The 19,773-nt window shown below is 39.1% G+C and overlaps 1 protein-coding gene across 10 annotated transcripts in view; it reads right to left on the bottom strand.

Moving 5' to 3' along the window:
• Positions 1 to 19,773, bottom strand: part of AFF3 (ALF transcription elongation factor 3) — a 545,430-nt gene that overhangs the window by 170,259 nt on the left and 355,398 nt on the right. For all 10 annotated transcript variants that reach the window (XM_074332377.2, XM_074332383.2, XM_088796019.1 and 7 more), the window contains one exon: positions 6,602 to 6,682. In XM_074332377.2, the coding sequence (XP_074188478.1) occupies positions 6,602 to 6,682 (81 nt within the window). The remainder of the gene's footprint in view (positions 1 to 6,601; positions 6,683 to 19,773) is intronic.

Below are 19,773 nucleotides of genomic sequence, written 5' to 3'. Positions count from 1 at the left end.
GTGGAAAGTAAGATACTTGTAACTTTCTGCCTTGAAAAATGAACTTTCATACTAATGTAATGTAATGATACTAAAGTAATGATAGGTTACTGCTTAAACTTAACTATTCACATTCAACAAAACAAATTTGCACAATCCTTTTGGAAAAGTCACAATCAAATATGTCTTGGGATATATACTCAATTATATCAGAAAACGTACTTATATCACGGATATGTTTACAGAACAAAAATGCTTATCTGATTGTACTTTGGGTTAAGCCATTATTTTGGTTAGATTATGTACAAAAATTATAAGGATTATTGCATTGTATTTTAAGTGTGGGATGCCATCGAAAAGCTTCGAATACAAAAGTGACAAGAGACGATTTATGTTTTAAAACGATTTAAAAACTATGGTGTGGAGAACAGGTTGTGTATTAGGGGCTAAGGCGAATGGCTGTAGAACTGTTACAGTCCAGGCTAGAGGTGATGATGGTTGGAATAGAATGGTACATGGAGCAAGTGTGGAAACGGGGGACCAGTTAGGAGCTATTGCAATAATTTATGCAAGAGATGATGGTGGTTTAGACCAAGGTGGTAGCATGACGGTGGAGGGGAGCATTTAGACTCAAGATATATTATGAAAGCAGTGTAGACATGGGTTCATGACGGGTGGGATGTGTAGTCTAAAGAGTCAAGGAAGATATACTGGGTTGAACAATGTTCCCCAAAAGCTCATGTCCACTCAGAATTTGTGAATTTGACCTTATATGGATATAGGGTCTTTGCAGGCCACACTAGATGGCAGTAGGTGCTCCATCCAACGACTGCTGTCCTTGCAAGAGAAGAGAGATTTGGACACAGAGACACACAGAAGAAAGACAGTGATGTGAACGTAGTGGCAGAAATCGGAGTGATGCAGCTACAGGCCAAGGAATGTGACAATCACTAGAAGCTGGAAGAGGCCAGGAAGGATTCTATCCTAGAGCTTTCAGAGGGCATGGCCCTGCTGACACGCTGACCTCAGACTTCTGCCTTCCAGAACTGTAAGAGAATACATTTCTTTTATTTTTAAGCTACTGGTTTGTGTACGTTGTCACAGGTGCCCTACAAAACTAATACAGATGGCTCCAAGGCTGGTGGCCTGAGCCAACGGCAAAGATGCAGGAGTTACTTACTGAGAACACTGGGATAGGTCTGTGTGGGGCTTAAAAGCTCAGCTTTTGATATATCCAACTGGAGATGTTTGTGAGATATGCAGGAGGAGAGGCTGAATAGGTAACTAGAAATACAAGTATGGAGTTAGGGGATGCAGAAGGGACTAGAGATACGAATTTCGAAGTCATCAGCTTGGCATGCAGAGTATTTAAGGCCTAGATGCGATCACCAAGGAGAGAACAAACACGGAGAGGAGTGGGAGGACTCAAGACAAGTGCAGAAAAAGTCTATTAGAAACTTTAGGTCAAGAATGGACTAAAAACCTGCTAGAAAACAAACCCTAGCAAAACAATAAATACACTTTAAAAAGAGGAAGACTTGAGACACAGAAACAATTAATGAATAAAAAAACCTAACAAATAATTGTCGAGGCCTGACACTAAAAAACAGTCATAACAACAATAATTTGAAAATTGAAATATTGTAGATAATGTCAAAGTGAGAGATGGTGGTGGCGGAGACAAAAGTAAAACTGATTGTTTCATATTTGGGGATAGGAGGTAGGTACTGATTAATTACAGGCATTGGTCAGAATAAGTTTCAATAGGTTAGTATATTAAAATTTTAAAAGAAATTACTATATTGCCTTTAAAATTATTATGAGTATTACATTATATACACATTTGAAAACATAATATTATGTGTATTTTTGAAAAAGGAACAAAGAAAGATGAATTAAGCTAAGAAGAGGTAGGAAATCTGAATATGCCAGTAGGCATAGCAGAAAATGAGTAAGATAGTTAAAGATCTATTCTTAAAAGAAAACTCTACTTACAATGAGTTATATGAATCAACTATACCTGATGCCTTTCAGGAGGAAAAAAATTGGCATGTTATATAAACTGTCCCAGAATACAGAAAATGGTAGAAAGCTAATGAATTTATTACAAGAGGCTATTTCATTCCTAATATTGAAACTGAACAAGCATACACAGAAAGATAACTAGTTTCAAGTTCATTTATGAAGACAGGAGTAGAATTCCTAAATTAAACACAGGCATATTAAATCAAAAAATGTATTAAATGAACAATATGCCATATGTAAGGAAATTAATCATAGGACTTTACAGGTGATTAAAAAAACTCAGACAATGTAATTATTAATGCCATTCTCTGTATTAACAGATTAAAGAAAAAAGCTATGCACATCTCAACATAAGCTGAATAAACAATTGAACTAAACTCAAACGTGTTCCATTTATACGTATTTGGAAAACAGCTCAATGATTGCCAGTGATTGGGGCGTGGAAGGGGCTGACTACAGAGTGTCCGAGACAATCTGGGTGTTGATGGAATGCTGCTGTATCTTGACTGTGAAAGTCTCAGGAGCATAGGTGTCTGTCAAATCCTGCAGGATACTAAAAAGGGTGAATTTTACTGTTTGTAAATTATACCTTAATTTTAAAAAATGAAATGGAAATTCAATGCTTTAAAATGTTCAGAAAGCTAGGAAGAGAAGGAAGCCACCTCGGCTGGACATAGAGTAACACCCTGGAATCACCTTCCTTAATATCAGGGATAAGGCAAAGACGCAGAGGTTCTAGCAGACCCAGTAAGAGGAATAAAATGGAACAAGCTGGTTATTTGCAGAATTCTTTACGACTTCTCAATTCACTCAGAGCAGAGCAGCAGAGTGAAGCCCCAAGTCCTTTCAGCGGCCTGACAGTACCTGTAGGTGATGCTGCATTTATTTCTGTGTTATTCCTGTTCCTTGCTCGGTTTGCTGTACCCTGGCCCCACTGGCCTTGCTGTTTCTCACACATCCTGGCATGCTCCTGCCTCAGGGAGCTTTCACTTTCTCTTCCATCTACCTGGAACTCTCCTCCTCCAGATATCTGCATGACTTGCTTCCTCCCTTCCTTTAGGGAGTTGCTCAAATGCTGTCTCTGCAGGAAAGTCCTTCTTAAGCTCTTTATTGAAAATTCATCCATTCGCAGTCCCCATCAGCATTCATTATCTTCTTTTCTTGATTTCTTTTCCTTCAGTACACATCATCATCTACCATGTTATGTATTTTACTGCTATTCATTATATTTTCCCCTATTTGAAAAATATAAGGTCACCAAAACACTTACTAGAACCAAAAGGAGTTCAGTAAGGAGATATATGAAACCCAGTAACTTTCCTTCACTCCATCGGCGACTAATTAGAAAACACAAAAACTAAAAAAAAGCTCACTTAAAGAGAAAAGTAAGCAAATATTTTTAAATATCTGAGGATGAGCTAAGAACCAACGTGAAAGACCTACATGAAAAAGAAATATGTTTACTAAAGGACGTGAAAGACGACATGAAAAAAAAAAAGGAGACATTCCCAATTCCTGGACAGGAAGATGACCCTGTTCTATGGATACACTTTCTTAAAGTTGGAAACCAAATAAATTCCAAAAAAAATTCCAAGAGGATTTTTTTAAGGAGCAACAGGTCATCAAGATGATTCTTAAACTGATCTGGAAGAGGAAAATGTAAAATAGGCAGAACTTTTGGAAAATAAAGCGGGAGCTTGACCTGACCACATGTATATATAGGCCCCAAATTATCCAAAATTTAAAGTAGGAGTCATCCAACCATGGCCCAGAGGCCGAATATAGCCCACCCTTTGTTTTGCTTTAAGCAATTTAATGGCTTTTAGCATACTTGGAGTTTATCACCATAATGAATGTTAGAACATTGTCATCACCTGAAGAAGAAACCCTTTACCCTTAAGCTATCACTCAACCCCACCTCCCCACCCCTGAGCTGTAAGCAACCACTAATCTATTCTCTGTCTCTCTATTTTTGCCTATTCTGGACATTTCAAACATATGAAATCATATAATGTGTGGTTATTTGTGACTGGTTTATTTCACTTTCACTTAGCATAACGTTTTCAAGGTTTGTCCACATTGTATCAGGTATCAGCACTTCATTCTTTTTTATGCCTGAAAAATATTCCATTGTAAGGGTGTATCACTTTTGTTTATCCATTCATCAGTTGATGGACATTTGTGTCGTTTCCACTCAGTGGCTATTATAAATACTGCTGTGAACATGGGTGTATAGTTTTTGTGTAGACATGTGTTCTCATCTCTTGGGTATATACCTAGGAGTGGAATTGCTGGGTCGTATGTTAATGTAATGTTTGAGGAACTGCCTAAATATTTTTCACAGAGGCTGCACCATTTTAGGATCCCACCAGCACTTGCTATCAGGGTTCCAGTTTTTCACACCCTTGCTAACACTGGTTATTATCTGTCTTTGATTTTAGCCATTTAAGTAGGTGTGACACATTATCTCATGGTGGGTTTGTTTTGCATTTCACTAATGATTAATGAGTGATAGTATCTTTTCATATACTTATTAGCCATTCGTAGATCTTCTTTGGAGAAATGTTTGGAGAATGTTTGCCCATTCTTAAAATGGGTATTCCTTTTATTGTTGAATTATGAGTTCTTTAAATATTATACTACCATCTGTTTCTAAATAAAATTTTATTTGAACTTGGCCATATTCCTTCATTTACGTATTGTCTGTAAAGCCGAAACTATTTACTATTTGACCCTTTATAGAAAAAGTTTGTCTACCTTTGATTTAAACAATGAGTTACTGGGAAAGAAGTAGATAAATATACTGAAAAAACAGCACAGACAGTCTGGAAACAAATCTATGTATGTATAAGAAATTCACTTGTTGATACAGGTAGTATTTCAAAACAGTGAGGGGAAATATGGGCTAATTTGTTAATAGTGTTATAATAATTTACTAACCATTGAGAAGAATAAAACTAGAATCTTATGTTATATCATCCACACACAAAAAAAATGTTTTTTTTTAAACCTACCTAAACCCCAAAACTATAAAAGACTTAGAATAGAGAGAACATTGTTAGAATGTTAGGGTAGGGAAGGTGTTCTTTTTTCTGACATAAAAATCAAACACTTTGCTAGTATAAAAGGTATATAAATCAAGTTACAAGAAAATAGTTGTATCATATATATTAGACACTTGAGTAAGATATAAGGAGTTCCTACAAATTATTTTTAAAAAAGTGGCAATGGACAGGAATAGGCAAGTTGCAAAGGAAAAATGGTCAATGCTCAAACTCAGAAGAAATTGGACAAATGCAAATGAAAACAATGATATACCAGATTTTCATACAGAAACAAGGATAAAAAACCAGATACTGTCAAACACTGGCAAAGATGCATCAAAAGGACTCTTGAAACACAGTCAAGGGTAAATATGGCCTCCAGCACCACAGTTCCTGTTCAGGGCATCAGGACTACAGACATTCAAGAACAGGCACACAAAGGCATCTACAAAACATGTTCATTGGAACAGTGTTTGTGATAGCAATCAACCGGAAGCAATCGGAATGCCCATCAAACGGAGCCTGATTTAATACATTACAGCAAATTCATACCATGAAATATTTTGCTGCTGTTAAGAAGAATGAAGAAAATACATAGTCACTTGGAAAGCTCTCCAAATATACTTCATTGAGGGAAATAAAAATGAACTTTTAGAATGGAAGTTATTCATTGTGATAATTATAATAACTATTTCAATAATTCACTGTAAAAAGTGGTGAATATTTTGCAATGATATTTATGAATTGTGCATATCTGGAAGAAAAGTAACTCTTAGAAAAATGCTTTTAGAACTATAATTTATGAATTTTAAAAACTGCATATGCCCATATATGTATATAATGCACAGAGAAATGGCTGAAATGGTACACCCAAACTCTTGACAGTAATCTCTGAGCAGGGAAATAAAATCTGGATGAGAGTGCTGGGGATTTTCATATTTTGCTCCTTTATTTGCCTAATTTCGTCTTTATAATGAGTATGTATTTATGTTAGTTGTATGGTTAAAAAAATCAAATAAAAACTATGGCTCATTTATAATTTAAATATGTTTTGTGGCTGATTTTTTTTTCATGTGCCTGTCCTTAGAACATATGGCAATCTTTTTTTAAAAGTCTTAGGAAATATTTGAAGCATTATAGAAGATATCCAAGAGGAATTAAATCTTCCATGTCCTCAATTCTAACACATTGATTTTAAGACATATCATTAATAAAAGCTTTTCAAGATAAAACAAGACATACAATTACAGTGAATGTATAAAATGATTGTGTAAGTTGCATTTCAGCCTCTAAAATGTTTTTAGATAAAATGACAGTTATAATATGCATCACATTTTGCAGAAAGTATGAAAGCGTAGGTAAGTAAGACTGAAAGCCTGATTTCTCCTTTGATGAATAAATATATGCTTTTCAATAAAATTATTGAAAATCAGATCCATATGTCTCTGGCAGTAACACTGACAGAAGAAAAGAAAATCAGGGAAAACCCAATGTCCAGGAAAAAATCTGTGTGTGAGTAAAGCTTATTGTTCATGAATGATGCAAGATCTCACCTTATTTGGAAATGAAAATTTGCTTGGTTCCACTTTGCTGGGAGCTTGAATAGCAGAAAGTGGTGGAAGCCAGGTCATCTCCTAGAGGGGGGAGAAACCAAACAACATTTGTAATACAGACAGAATTTAAAGTCAGTAGCATTAAAGCAGCTAGACCAGCCTGCCTTAAGAAGGCATGGAAGGGGTAAGGAATAAACCAGAAATGAATAAGGAATGAGAGGGATTTTTTTTTTTTTAAACTTGAAACCCATTTTTATGATTGTTTTTTCTAATTTTACCAATTCTTGGTTTCATGGCTATCCTCATGCCCCCTTTATACCTTAAAAGATCTACAGTTAATCTTCAATTAAGTTTCTGAGTACAGGGACACTCCAGTACTAAAAGTTCTATGGAAATTGCCCTACAAAGGGGGCTGCTTCCCTGGGAAGTGACCCCACAACATTTGCAGGGTTGCAGGGTTTGTGAAGGGTTGTATAAAGCACTTTTCACTTTAGGGATAATTATTAGAGGAGCTGTTTATTTTATCAGGAAATCTTATTACTATGAGTTTCCATTAAGACCCACACATCACTTTGGTCTTCATAAGAATGTCATTCATAGAGAAGTGTAAAAACAAATCACAGGTATAAAATAAGGAGAGTGTGTTGTGATTTTTATAACAGTATTAAGAAGGCAACTTTAGCTTAACATGTAATAATCTGTCATATGCTTTTTGACATACACTTTCACTACTGTGAGACAGAGAGGCAGGGCTTGTTTTAGTCACTTCCAGCTCCTAGAAGATATGTGCATTCACTAAATGATAGTGCAATTAAATTGAATCGATTTCTGATTACCAGAAAATTGACTTAAGACTTTCCGAGGTTCTGGAATAGGTTCTGAGTCCTATTTCTTGATTTCCTTCCACTTCTAAGCCTCAGCAAGCACAGAAGCAGTAGTTGATCCATCTTAAGAGAAGTGAGAAATTCTCTTTAGGTGAAGACAATTTCTCACCCCCTTTGGTTGGGGGTGGGGTTGTTGAAAGGGATTCTGCCAGGCTGTTGACATGAAAAGCTTTCTTAAGGATGGTCTTGTGCCTTCTTTCCTTGGGTAACTCCCTCTGCCCCTAGCACTCTGATGGTGCAGACCCACCCAGGTAGCAGAGGGAGAGCAATCTTGTTCAAACCCCTCCTTACAAGGATTTACTGACCCTCCACCATCTCTTGCCCACCATGACACGTGCCATGGGGGGTTAAGCTCAATGCATCTGAGGTGTCCCTTCTCCATTCTGCTGGTACCAAGGGTTCCCCAACGGAAAGCAAAGGAAGACCCAGTGACTCTTTACATCCCTCTCTCCTCTCACCTTGCTCCTCAAGTACCTGCCCCTCTAACCTGTCTCTATCCCTCTTGTCTCTTTTGAGGCGAGTTTGTCCCGGAACAGAGTGGGTGCTCAGCCCATTTCTGAATGAATGCCAGATTGCACCATATCGCTGCCATGTCTCTACCTTTCTTTCTGGTCACCTGAACCAGCATCCTAATCAGACCTTCAGTATTTTTAACCTGAATTACTTTAATAGCTTTCTGGTTGGTTCTCTTTCTCCTGTTACTATTAAGCCATCTTCCACACTCCTGCCGACTTAATTTTCCTAAAGTACAGGTCCCAACGAAAAGCTCCACTGCTTTAAAATCTTCCTACACCATCACATCTGTAACAATGACGATGATACTGGCGGCAATGATACCTTCCGCTGCGCTTGACAGTTTCCGAATACACCCCACAAAGGTGGGGTGTAAAAGTTACCTCATTTACACCCCACCTTTAAAGAAATTATCATTATTATCTCCACATTGCAGGTGAGGGAGTCAAAGCTCAAAAAGATGAAGTGATTTGCCCAAGTCCACTCAGTTCATAAATGCTACCACTGACATGCGCACAATGCACACGTATCTCCTTCCTCCCAGCCCAGTGTTTGTTTTCACTTTACTGCATTTGTCCCAAAGACAAATAGTATTCAAGACCTTCTACACCAAGGTCCCAGTTGTCAGCCTTGTACCTTTTTATTAATCGACAATCCTACCACGTATAAGAAACACTGCGGTCTCCACTCTTACTTACCCTGCACCCTCTGTGTGAGCACGCCCTGTGCTCAAATGCATTTTGGATTCCTACCCGTCAGTAGGCTCTCCGTGAACATAGCCTATGTTTTGGGGCCTTTGTGGATTCTCCTTCTACTTCAATATGATATGATAGTTCCCTTCTCATGCTCCCCCAAAGCACGTGTCTTTTCTCTCTCGCGTTGGAACTCTTAGATTGCAGAAAACAATCTGTGTTTAGTTTTGTAAGTATTTACCTCAATGTGCACTCAACCATTTCTCTGTCTTCTGATACCCATCCCCCAATGTAGAATAAAACTCATACTAAGGAATCCTAATAATCTCTTTCAAGAATATTCACTTTTACTAAACGTAATCCCCAAGTAGGAATCCTAATAATTTCTTTCAAGAATACTCAGATTTAGTAAACCAATCCTTTAAAGAAGAACTGGAAATTTCTTCAGAGGGGTAATGTCTACTCACTTGTGTAGACGAAGCACCTTACAGGTGAAAGTGCTCAAAATTAACTTGTTGAATTGAACTGAATGCCCATATTTTAATGCAAAATTGCTTACTAACATGACTTTAATTCTAGCTAAGTATTTCCATGTGATTTGTCCATATAATGAATCCTGCTATAGATAGATATGAAGGAGTAATAAAGATAGTAGGGTTGCTTAAAACATTGAAATCTATTATAATTTCCAAAAACATAAGATTTACATGAATTAAGTATATTTGTTTTTAATAAATAAATGTGCAATCCCTTTTTAAGATTGATTATCCATTACATTAAAATTCTCCATTAGGATTGCATGGGAAAATTAAGGGCAAACAGACTATTTCTATTTCCTCTTCTGTCACTTACTAGCTCAGCGAGTTTAGTTAAGTCACATCTTAGTGATTTCAAAACAAAAGCTTGAGAATCAATCAGATCTCAGCTTGTGGTGTCTGAGAACCAGAGGGACTGGAGATGTGCACTAGCTCATGACTTAATCATGAGCATTAAATGAGATAATAAACACAGAGTATAGCATGGCTCCTATGTTTAATCATTCAGTAAAAGACAGCGCTGGTGAGCAGCAAGCTGACTTTCAGAATTCTTGTCTCTAAAGTGAGAAAATGGAACTTCTCTTTGAGCTTTAGATGTTGGGAGTCTAGGGATAAAAGAATACATGGGAAAGTGTTTTTATAGAAGAATGACGTACTGTGCAAATGTAATCTATAATTAAGCTAGCGACTATTAATACAAACTATATATTACTAAAACTGAAAGTCATTTAAAGAGATTATTACGATTCCTAAGTGTGATTGCTACTTCACACTGGAGAAAATGTCCCTAAGTTTTCCTATGGGAACAGATCGCTGATGCAATTAATAGCAGTCGGTGAGATAAGATTTGATAAAAAGGTGTTTAATTTGTACCTTATTCTGGATAGTGATTTAATATGTACGCAAAGGTAAAATTTTTCATAATGGCTAAAATTTCACGTCGCTTACCTCACTTCACAGGGAAAGAATGCTATTTTGTGGCAAGGCCACCAATCCCAGGCCTGTGTGTGTGCTGTTCCCATAGCCCATGTCCCGACCTGTCTTTACCATTCTGTCCGTCATCACTGCTTAGCTCCTATATCCCCCACCTGGCTGTCCTTTAACCACCTCCTGGACCACAGGTAAGACAGGAAGAGAAATACAACGTTTAAAGCCAATTACTCCAAAGTCTAGGTAGCAAGCTACCTTCTGATCTTAAAAACTCCTCCGTCACTTCTTTGATATGCTTCCTTCCTTCTTTTTGATTTTCTTGTCACCTAGAAATGAGGCCACACGCCCTCCTCAGTACTGAGGGCTCCTCAGTTTTGAGCTTTGCTTCCTTAGCCAACCAATGGGATTAAGAATCAACATATCTGCCTTAACACAGTCTCACCCTTCCCATCTCCCTCAGCAGATGCCTTGTTACCCAAGGGACATATTTCAGGGTGTCTTCTTATTTTTTAGACAGGAGTAAAATGCCAAGTCTCTTTATAGCAAATGTACTTACTTTTCTCCTAAATGAAAGAACAGATGGTGAAATGATAAAAGCATATAGAATTCCACATTTCATTAACTGTTCAACTTTTCTTCCATCCCCCAAACACCCGTGTTCAGAGGTCTATGGGGCACACGTGCAGTTTCCATTTTCCTGTCTGCTGTACAGCGAGACTGACCAGGAGTCCCAAGAACCCACAGCTTTGGGCTCATTTGGCACAACCTCTTCCCTCCAAGTAGCTGCCCCCTTCCTCTGATGTCACCTACATCAGCCTGTCTTGGGATAATGGTTGGAGGCCTAGGGCATTGTAGCTCTTTGTAATTTGAGAAGAAACAAAAATGAAATGTTAGCCTGAAGTCGAATCTTGGATTCAAAATGTAGCGTTAGGAGGATCTGCAAAGTATGGTTAGTTTGCAAACTGATTGCACTAGAAAAATTTTAAACAATAACACTGTAATTTTCCTATTAACATCAAGGACCAGAAAAGCCCTTTCCCTGGTCTCCCTGCCTATCTACTGTTTCCCTACGCAGTGTCTTGGTCACGGCCATGGAAGTATTTTATCTAACATCGTCACAAGGCTGCACTCGCTGAAATGCTTCCAGTGACCCTGCTTTAAACATTCAAGATGCTCTGTCATATGGTGCCATCAAGGAATGCTGCAGTGTCACTCCCTGTTCCTTCTTTATGCAGTCCTCCCCCAAGCCAGATGGCTGACACCCCTATTTCCTCTTGCCCTGCCCTAGGTTTTCCTGTCTTGACATTTTTTGGCTTTCCATTCATGCTATTCCAACTTCTCCATTCTTTCTCATCCCGGCCTCTTTCGGAAGGTCGCTGACCGGTGCGACCCTCAGCCGGGCTACACACTCCCCTGTCCATCACACACTAAATGATTCTAAACTTTTTAACCCCTCCTAGATTATAACCTCTTTGAGACGAGGGATCATGTCTTCTAACGCTCTTGTAAATCCCCAAAGGCCTCGCACAAATGGGAATGACAATAAGAATTCATTTACTCTCGCTGGGTTCTCTTTTTTCACCTATAAAATGAGGACAACAGTAAATCATACTTGTCCTACCAAACACATAGGACAGTTGTCAGGACCGAGAGGGATCAAATTACTTCCTTCTCTTTCAGCAATGTCTCAACAACGGGCGGCCAACTCAGAAGGCTGCTGGAGAGACCTATCTCCCCAGGCCCGGCAAATGACCACAGTTGACTCCAGAGTTCTTTGTGCTTAGAAATGTATTCTTTTCTAAATAAAATGCTGGATTAATTCTGTCACTTGGGAATCAAAATGGAAAGTGTCAGAGTCGATTTTTCTGTGTGGCAGTGGCTGCTGAATATCAAAGCATTATTTTGTTTTCAGTTTCCATATCAGAACCATCATTCAGCTTTTCAGTTCTTTTACACATATTATCCATGCTATGACACTCTGATCAGATAAGTGCCACCCACAGGAGAACATGGTAATTTTTATTGCATTGCACATCCTTTAAATGCTGGCAGCACACATGGGCACCGACGTGGTAAAGGGAAAATGCTCCTACAGGCCTGTACTCGGGAGACAGAGCACCGGCTCTAGAATGGATGAAGTGGGAGAAACACTAGTGGGACTAGCCCATACATTCTAATTGTCAAGCCATCCTTGACCTTTAACCACAACCTCCAAGGTCACACTTAAAGGCTGAGCAGATTTGGGCTCAGAACAAGCTCACAGCCAAAACCTCTATGTTTGTGCCTAAACCAACAAAAATCCGAGAACAGTCTCATTCTGCTATTACAGCAGAAGGACCTATGGTTTGAAGAGTAATAGCAGTAATATAGTACCTTCAGGTCTACTGATAGAAACGACAGTCATTATTTTGGTGGAAACACTACTCATGGAAAGCTTTTGGAAAAACAGTAGCTGCTGAAAAAGAAAGTCCATTCCCGTACTAAGATTTTTAAAAATCTATTTTTCATAGTATAACTTAGGCTGCTAAAATTACAAATAAGGAAATAATGAATAAGAACCTGTAATGACACCATTACCAAAAATCACAGCAAAATCTCATTTCTTTAAGCCGAAAAGCCAGGAAATCTGATTTGAACCAAAGTCGACCTGAGAACGGGATTGCCAGGCGCTGTGTGTGTATTTTCTGGTCTTGTGCTGGATTGGAGAATCTCAGATTGAGACACCAACTAATCTAACTCACTGCAACTCCAGAGTCCTTATTGATAAGCCCCTGATTCAATGAGGTTAATCCCCAAAGGAGAGAATGGAGCGTGCACCATAATCTTTATTAACGGAATTGGCTCTCGAAGCAGCTTTCTTTGCATTTCACAGCCTGAGAAAGACAAGTGTTCACACGCACAGGTAACAGCATGGCCCCAGGGGCTTACGGCAGTTAGGCAAGCGCTGGCCACTGGGGAATACGAAAGGAAGCCTTCAAACTGGCTCCAAGGGCACCTCACACCTATGTATCACACGCGTTCCTTGGTCCACAAGATTTCTGGTTCTCAAAAAGCTGAGGCCCAATGGTGTCTGGCCTTTCACTATTTCTTTCATACTGTAAAGAGTGTTGTTCATCGTAGGGAAATCAGTCTTGGGTAGCCCCCTCTCACCTCCCTGATTTCATCGGTCCCTGTAAATTCTGGACTCTCGAGGGAAAGGATAAGAGTACTAACTGAAGTTGATACAACTGCCCCTCTTAAGAAAACTATCTCATGCTGGATCCCTTCATTTTGGACTTTTCTTAATATTTCTTGCTTGAGATGCAGTTCTGTTGTCTTTTGGGGAAGGAAGATGGATGTGACCTGTCTGATTTCTCGTCCCTGTGTCCCTGTTCCATCTATTTACTTGGGACCTTTTGGAACAATAAAAACCATACATTTCTCAAATTCCTTTTTAGATTCACCTGGCTTCCAAGGTTCACTTTATTTCTGTGTTTCAAACGCACTCTCATTCCCATTCTTTAATTTGGGGAATTGTTCCCAGTACTGAACACTGTATTAGAACGTTAAAAGTAGTACAGTCTACACTGGGTTCTCAGAGTTTAAAGAAGAGGGTTTTGATGTTGAGTGTACAGCTGTGGGAACTTAGTGACCCTTGTTAAGCCCAGGTGACAGCTTCACCTGAGTTCTTGCTGCAACACACAGACACCTACTCATCTCCTGCACTCTTACAAACCTTGTGACCCTGATAACAAGCACTAATTGGCCTAATTTTAAAAGATGCTTTTTAAAAAAAGGAATAAAGCATTTGAGGGGTGCTAAGAAGATTTCCCAAATTGTGAATCTGGGGCTGGAACTGATCTCTTCTGAGAATAAATCATATTAAGTCTAGGTGGTTAAGAAGTGAACCAAATTTCTGACCAGCTTGTGAGGAAGGTTGTGTTATGAGGCCACTGTCACCTCATTTGTGATCTGTGTTAACACCTTTTAGTGGTAGCACGAACATCCAGAAATAATCCCCTTTAGCAACATACAGATTATACCTAGTCTTGGAACGAGCTTTGGTTTGCAATCACCAGAGGGCTTTATCATCTGCATCTAAGGGTAAAGATGGTTTATCAGGGCACAAAGGAAGACTGGAGGCCAGAAGGGGAGGAGGGTGATAATGACCCACTTCCCCCAGACCTTTCTACAGAAGACAATGTGGAAATGTACATTTGACAAAACCTGAGTCTCAATTACAGAAAAGCCGAATGGCAGGACAGAAAGGGCTTTGAGTTGGCGTCTGAGAAGCCTTGTTTAATTTTGGCCCTGCCATGGACCAGTAGAATGACCCTGGGCAACTTTACTTTTCTAGCTATTGGTGTCCTCATCTGTAAATTGGTGTTAATGACCCTATCTGGCAGGATTAACGGTAAATGCACAAAGGACCTAGCGTGGCGTCTGGCACAAAGTGCGTGCTCCACAGAATATAATTATTGCTGTATTACTACCTATGTAATTAGTGTCGGCAGCTTTTGGCGTGGACCTTGTGAAAGGAGGAGATGCATAGAGGAGAAGGCATTTATGAGTTTGTTTTTAATCTACTTCGCTCAGTTAATTATTTAATATTGAACTGGTAAATTATTCATAGTGAAATAGAAGGCATAATGGAAGTCTGCTTATTTACTAAACAATAATTTCCTTCCCTAACTCTCTTTGCCACTAGAGCTCCAAGCATACAAAGGGTGCCATCTCAGTGGCTGGTATTTCTCTTGCCTGGGATACTTACCAGTAAGCAGGATGCATCCTCTTTCCAAAAGCTGATTTGAGGTCCTAAAGAGTTTAGAAGCTTCGCTTTTATGCCTATAGACTGCCCCGGGGACAACAGTTAGGGCAGTTGAGCTGGTAGCCTGGCCTGCGAGCTCTTCTCAGGTGACGTGAAGGAGCTGATGGGGACATGTGAATGTACAGGAGGAAAGCTACTGTGCTGTGGTAACAGGACTTAGCGTCTGGGCAGGACACAGAGAAAGGCAGGCCAGGCTGGACGAGAACAGACCCTGAAAGCCACTGGGGCTGACATACAAGTCCCTGGGATGGCGGCACTTCCGGTCAGCAGGGGGGCAGCAACTCCCAGCGGCTGTGTTGCTGCGAGCACTGTCCTGCTGAAGACATGTGTCATCCTCCCTCTCAAGCCCTTTCCCAGATAAGTTCTGGCCAAAAACACAGACTTGCGTCTACTAGCTTTGCCCAAGTGCTTCTTCTCAGCGTGAGAGGCGATTTATAAATCACTGATGGCACTGTCCTAGTCCAGCCGGGATGGCTCCTGACCTTAAGGATGAATGTGAAAGGCAGGATGACTTTACAGGAGATAGGAAATGCCTACTGAGGTACTCCAGATATGGACAGCCAAGCCCAGTGGCTGGAGGAAAGCTGTCAGGCTTGGAGACACCATGGTTTGTTCTTTGTTTTTTTTTTTTTTAAACCATGAGGTTATAATATCCTTGAAAAGTAGAAGAAGAAGATTAAGATGCTTTTCCCTCAAAAGATCATAGGTCTGCAAGAGAAGAGAAGTTATGGCCCAAATAACAATAGGATGACCACTGCTTTTATTAGAAGAAAAGGCATTAAAAAGGACTGAGTTACTATAGCCTGATAAGGAGCTCAACCCTTGGGAAAAGATATTCTGTGAGAACAAATAAATAAAGATAAAAGAGGAAGGCACCAAATTAATGATGTCTAAAACAGACAAGATCCTGAACTCAGCTGCCAAATGTGTCTTTAAGTGGGGAAAGGAAGAAAAGACCTTTAGGAAATTAGGAAGCAAAGAAGATCTTCCAGAAGTCTCCATGGGGAGAACGGGAGAAGGAAGGGTCAGAATACACAAGGGCAAATGGACCATCTGCAAATTTCAGACAGATGTCTCCGTTCTGTGATCCTCTCCCATAGCACAGACGTAGCTCCCGCTTTGAGAAGGCGTCTGATTTCATGCGACACAGTTGATGACTTATAAAGCCAATCCTTTTGGTTTCTGCTAGAGCCTTCCACTGAACACATGTCTGAGCAGCCATTAGGTGCCAGGTGGCTTCAACATAGAATATAGCCGACATGACCCTGCTCTCAGGAAGCATGAGAGACAGGCAACAAACAACAAACAGACAACTGTAAACACAATGGGTCCATATTCCTCATGGTTGTATTTTTTTCTTCTTCTCTTTTTGGTGTGTGTGTGTGTGTAATGGAGCTGCTCTGGCCACCAACACCCATCCTGGCCTTAATGGGCGATGGGGGAGGAACCATATTCCTCATGGTTGGTGCACTGGTCTGTGGAGTCTAATTAGTGTTTTGGCAGAAAAGAAGCATGAGGGGTGTGGTTGCTGTATCAGATCTCTGAGGAGCTGCCTGGTGGAACAAACGTGATGTGTGGCTTATGGAGTCAAGAAGCACATATGGAGTCGACATGTTCAAGCTACAGGGAAGAGTCTGTGTTTTATAAACTTTCTAACAGTTCCAGTCACTAAATATTCCATAGGTGCTTTGTGCTAAGCACTGTTTTAGGAGATGGGGACATAGCTGTAAATAAGGTCCCTGTGCTCATGGAGGCTACATCTGATAAAAACGAGATAGAACAGTAAACATGTACGTAACATTATGGAACATATAATACAATGCAGTATAACTGGGCATAATGTATTATGATATAACACAATAACTACTAAAACTACCCAACAGTGAACTGGCCAGCTCTTAAAATGGTGAGCTGCTTATCTCGGAAGCATTTGGGATCAAAAGCAGCGTGAGAGGTCTCTGGGAACCCCAAGTCTGGAGCACCTGCTTCCTCTGACTTTGGTGGGGCCACATGAGGGGCGTGGGGCAACCCCTGTCCTCTCTGTTTGTCTCTAATTGCTGACTCAATGAAGTTCTTAACTACACATGTGATCTCTGGTAGCCTGGGGAAACAGGATTTCATTTTACTTTTTAATTAAATTGAGAAAGTGTCTTCACTGCCCCTTTCTGCTCACATAAATAATATATGCTTCTTGTTAAAAAGTTAAACATTGCAAAAATACAAAACTGAGAAGAGAGAGTCATCCAGGACCCTAAGACCTACAGTGAACAGATGTAAGCACTGGGTACTTATCCAATTTTTATATACTAACATAGGGATTATACATATATTTTTAATGAGGTCATGTTATGTGGTGATTGAATAGTTTTCATTTCTTCTTTTCCAGCAAAACACACAGATGTATCTTCTTTTTAAAGGCTACATAGATCATCCCACTGACTTGAAGTAATATAGTTTATTTAATCAAGGAATGAAGACCTGAGAAGTTGTTTGTTAATCACTATAAACCATGCTTTGGCAAAAATCCTTGTACCTGATCTTTTCTTGGTTCTGTCGTTCTTCCATAGGGTGAATTTGTGGTATAGAATTTCTAAATCAAATGGCATGAATATTGCAAATTTAATACATTGTCAAATTGTTTTCTAAAAATGTTTTATCAATTTACATCTCCAAGGGTATATCAGAGTCCCTCTTTCTACACACTAATACTCTTCTTAATAATCATATTTGAAGTAGCTTCTGGACCAAGATGGTGATACAGGAGGCTCCTGAATCTCCCTCCTCCCATTCACTGAATATATACCTACACATAGAGCAATTTCCTCTGAGAGAAATTCAGAAACTAGATGAGTGACTCCTACACAATGAACAACAGAGAAAATGCCAACATCAAAACAGGTAGGAAAGGTTGAGACAAACTCTTGCCATAAACCCCACTCCCAGCCCAGCAAGGTATAATTGGGAACAAACCCTGTAACTCCCAGCTTCTCTCTGAGTAGTGAACCATTTGGACTATACATCTAGTGCCCCACAGAGCTATAGCAAAGAAAGAAGCAGTTGATAAGGGGTGCAGAAGAACTCCCGTGGCTATATCCTCAGCTTAGTGCAGAGAGAGCAGGCAAAAACACCCATCTCCCAGTTTCTCCCTGAAATGGGTTTGATTGTGTACTTTCCCAGCTGCTGCCAGAGGGTCTTTCTGATTAGCCTACGTCTAGGTGATGACTACAATCCTCCCCTTTGGGACAATGACAGGTGTTAGCATGCTCTCAACTATTGGGAGCCACTGAGAACAAAGATCACAGCTTGGACAATCACAAAAGTTTGAAAGGTAACCAGGAGCTCAGACTGGGCTGATGGATGAGGTTCATCTCCTTGTTGAGGCCAGACTGTCAAGACTGGGAGAGGTGGCTGTTTTACCTAATGCATAGAAACCAACAGAATGTCTCAGAAAAATGAAGAAACAAGGGAATATGTTCCAAACAAAAGAACCAGACAAAGTTTCAGAAACCGATCTTAATGAAAAATAGATAAATGATTTACTCAATACACACTCATAAAAATGCTCACCAAAATTAGGAGGTTATATAAGCCTCATGGTAACCACAAAGCTAAAACCTATAGTAGATACACAAAAGATAAAGAAATCAAAACATATCATTACAGAAAATCATCAAATCACAAAGGAAGAGAGAAAGAAGGGAAGAAAGGAAAAAGGAATTACAATACAGCTAGAAAACAATGGACAAAATCACAATAGTAAATCCATACCTATCAAGAATTACTTTAAATGTAAATGGACTAAATTCTCAACTTAAAAGACACAGAATCACATAGGATTAAAAAAAAAAAAAAGACCCAACTATATGCTGCCTACAAGAGACTCACTTCAGCTTTGACATACATAGACTGAAAGTGAAGAGATGGAAAAAGATATTCCATGAAAATGGAAACCAGAAGAAAGCAGGGGTAGCTATACCAATGTTAGATAAAACAAATATTAACCAAAAATAGTAACAAGATAAAAAGGTCATCATATAATGATGGAGTCAATTCATCAAGAAAATATAACAAATATAAATATTTATGTACCCAGCATCAGAGCACCTAATTATAGGTAAACATAATCGACAAACCTATAGCTAGATTAAGAAAAAAAGAGAGGAGACTCAAATAAATATCAGAGTTGAAAAAGGAAGCATTGAACTGATGCCACAGAAATACAAAGGATTATAAGAGACTACTATGAACAATTACACATCAACAAATTGGATAACCTAAAAGATAGATGAATTTCTAAAAATATACATACCTCCCCTCCAAGACTGAATCATGAATAAAAAGAAAATATGAACAGACCAATTATTAGTTAAGGAGCTTGAATCTGTAATTAAAAACCTCCCAACAAAGAATAGTCAAGGACAAGATGGCTTCACTGGTGAATTCGACTAATTGTCAAAGAAGAATTAATATCAATCCTTCTCAAACTGTTCCAAAACATTGAGTAAGAAGGCACACTTCCATACTGGTTTTACAAGGCCAGCTTTACACTGATATGAAAGCCCTACAAGGACACTACAAGAAAACAAAAACAAAAACAAAACAAAACAAAAACTACAGACCAATACCTCTGATGAATATAGATGCAAAAATCTTCAACAAAATATTAGCCAACTGAATTCAACAACACATTAAAAGGACCCTATACCTTAATCAAGTGGAATTTATTCCAGGGATGCAAGGATGGTTCAACATAAATCAATAATTGTGTTATACCACATTAACAAAATGAAGGATAAAACCATATTATCAT

Source organism: Rhinolophus sinicus, chromosome 2, assembly GCF_057876585.1.
Source record: "Rhinolophus sinicus isolate RSI-liver-muscle chromosome 2, RSI-T2T, whole genome shotgun sequence".
Classification (NCBI taxonomy): Eukaryota; Metazoa; Chordata; class Mammalia; order Chiroptera; family Rhinolophidae; genus Rhinolophus; species Rhinolophus sinicus.
The sequence above is the reverse complement of the archived record's forward strand: the minus strand, read 5'-3'. Positions and strand labels throughout refer to the sequence as shown.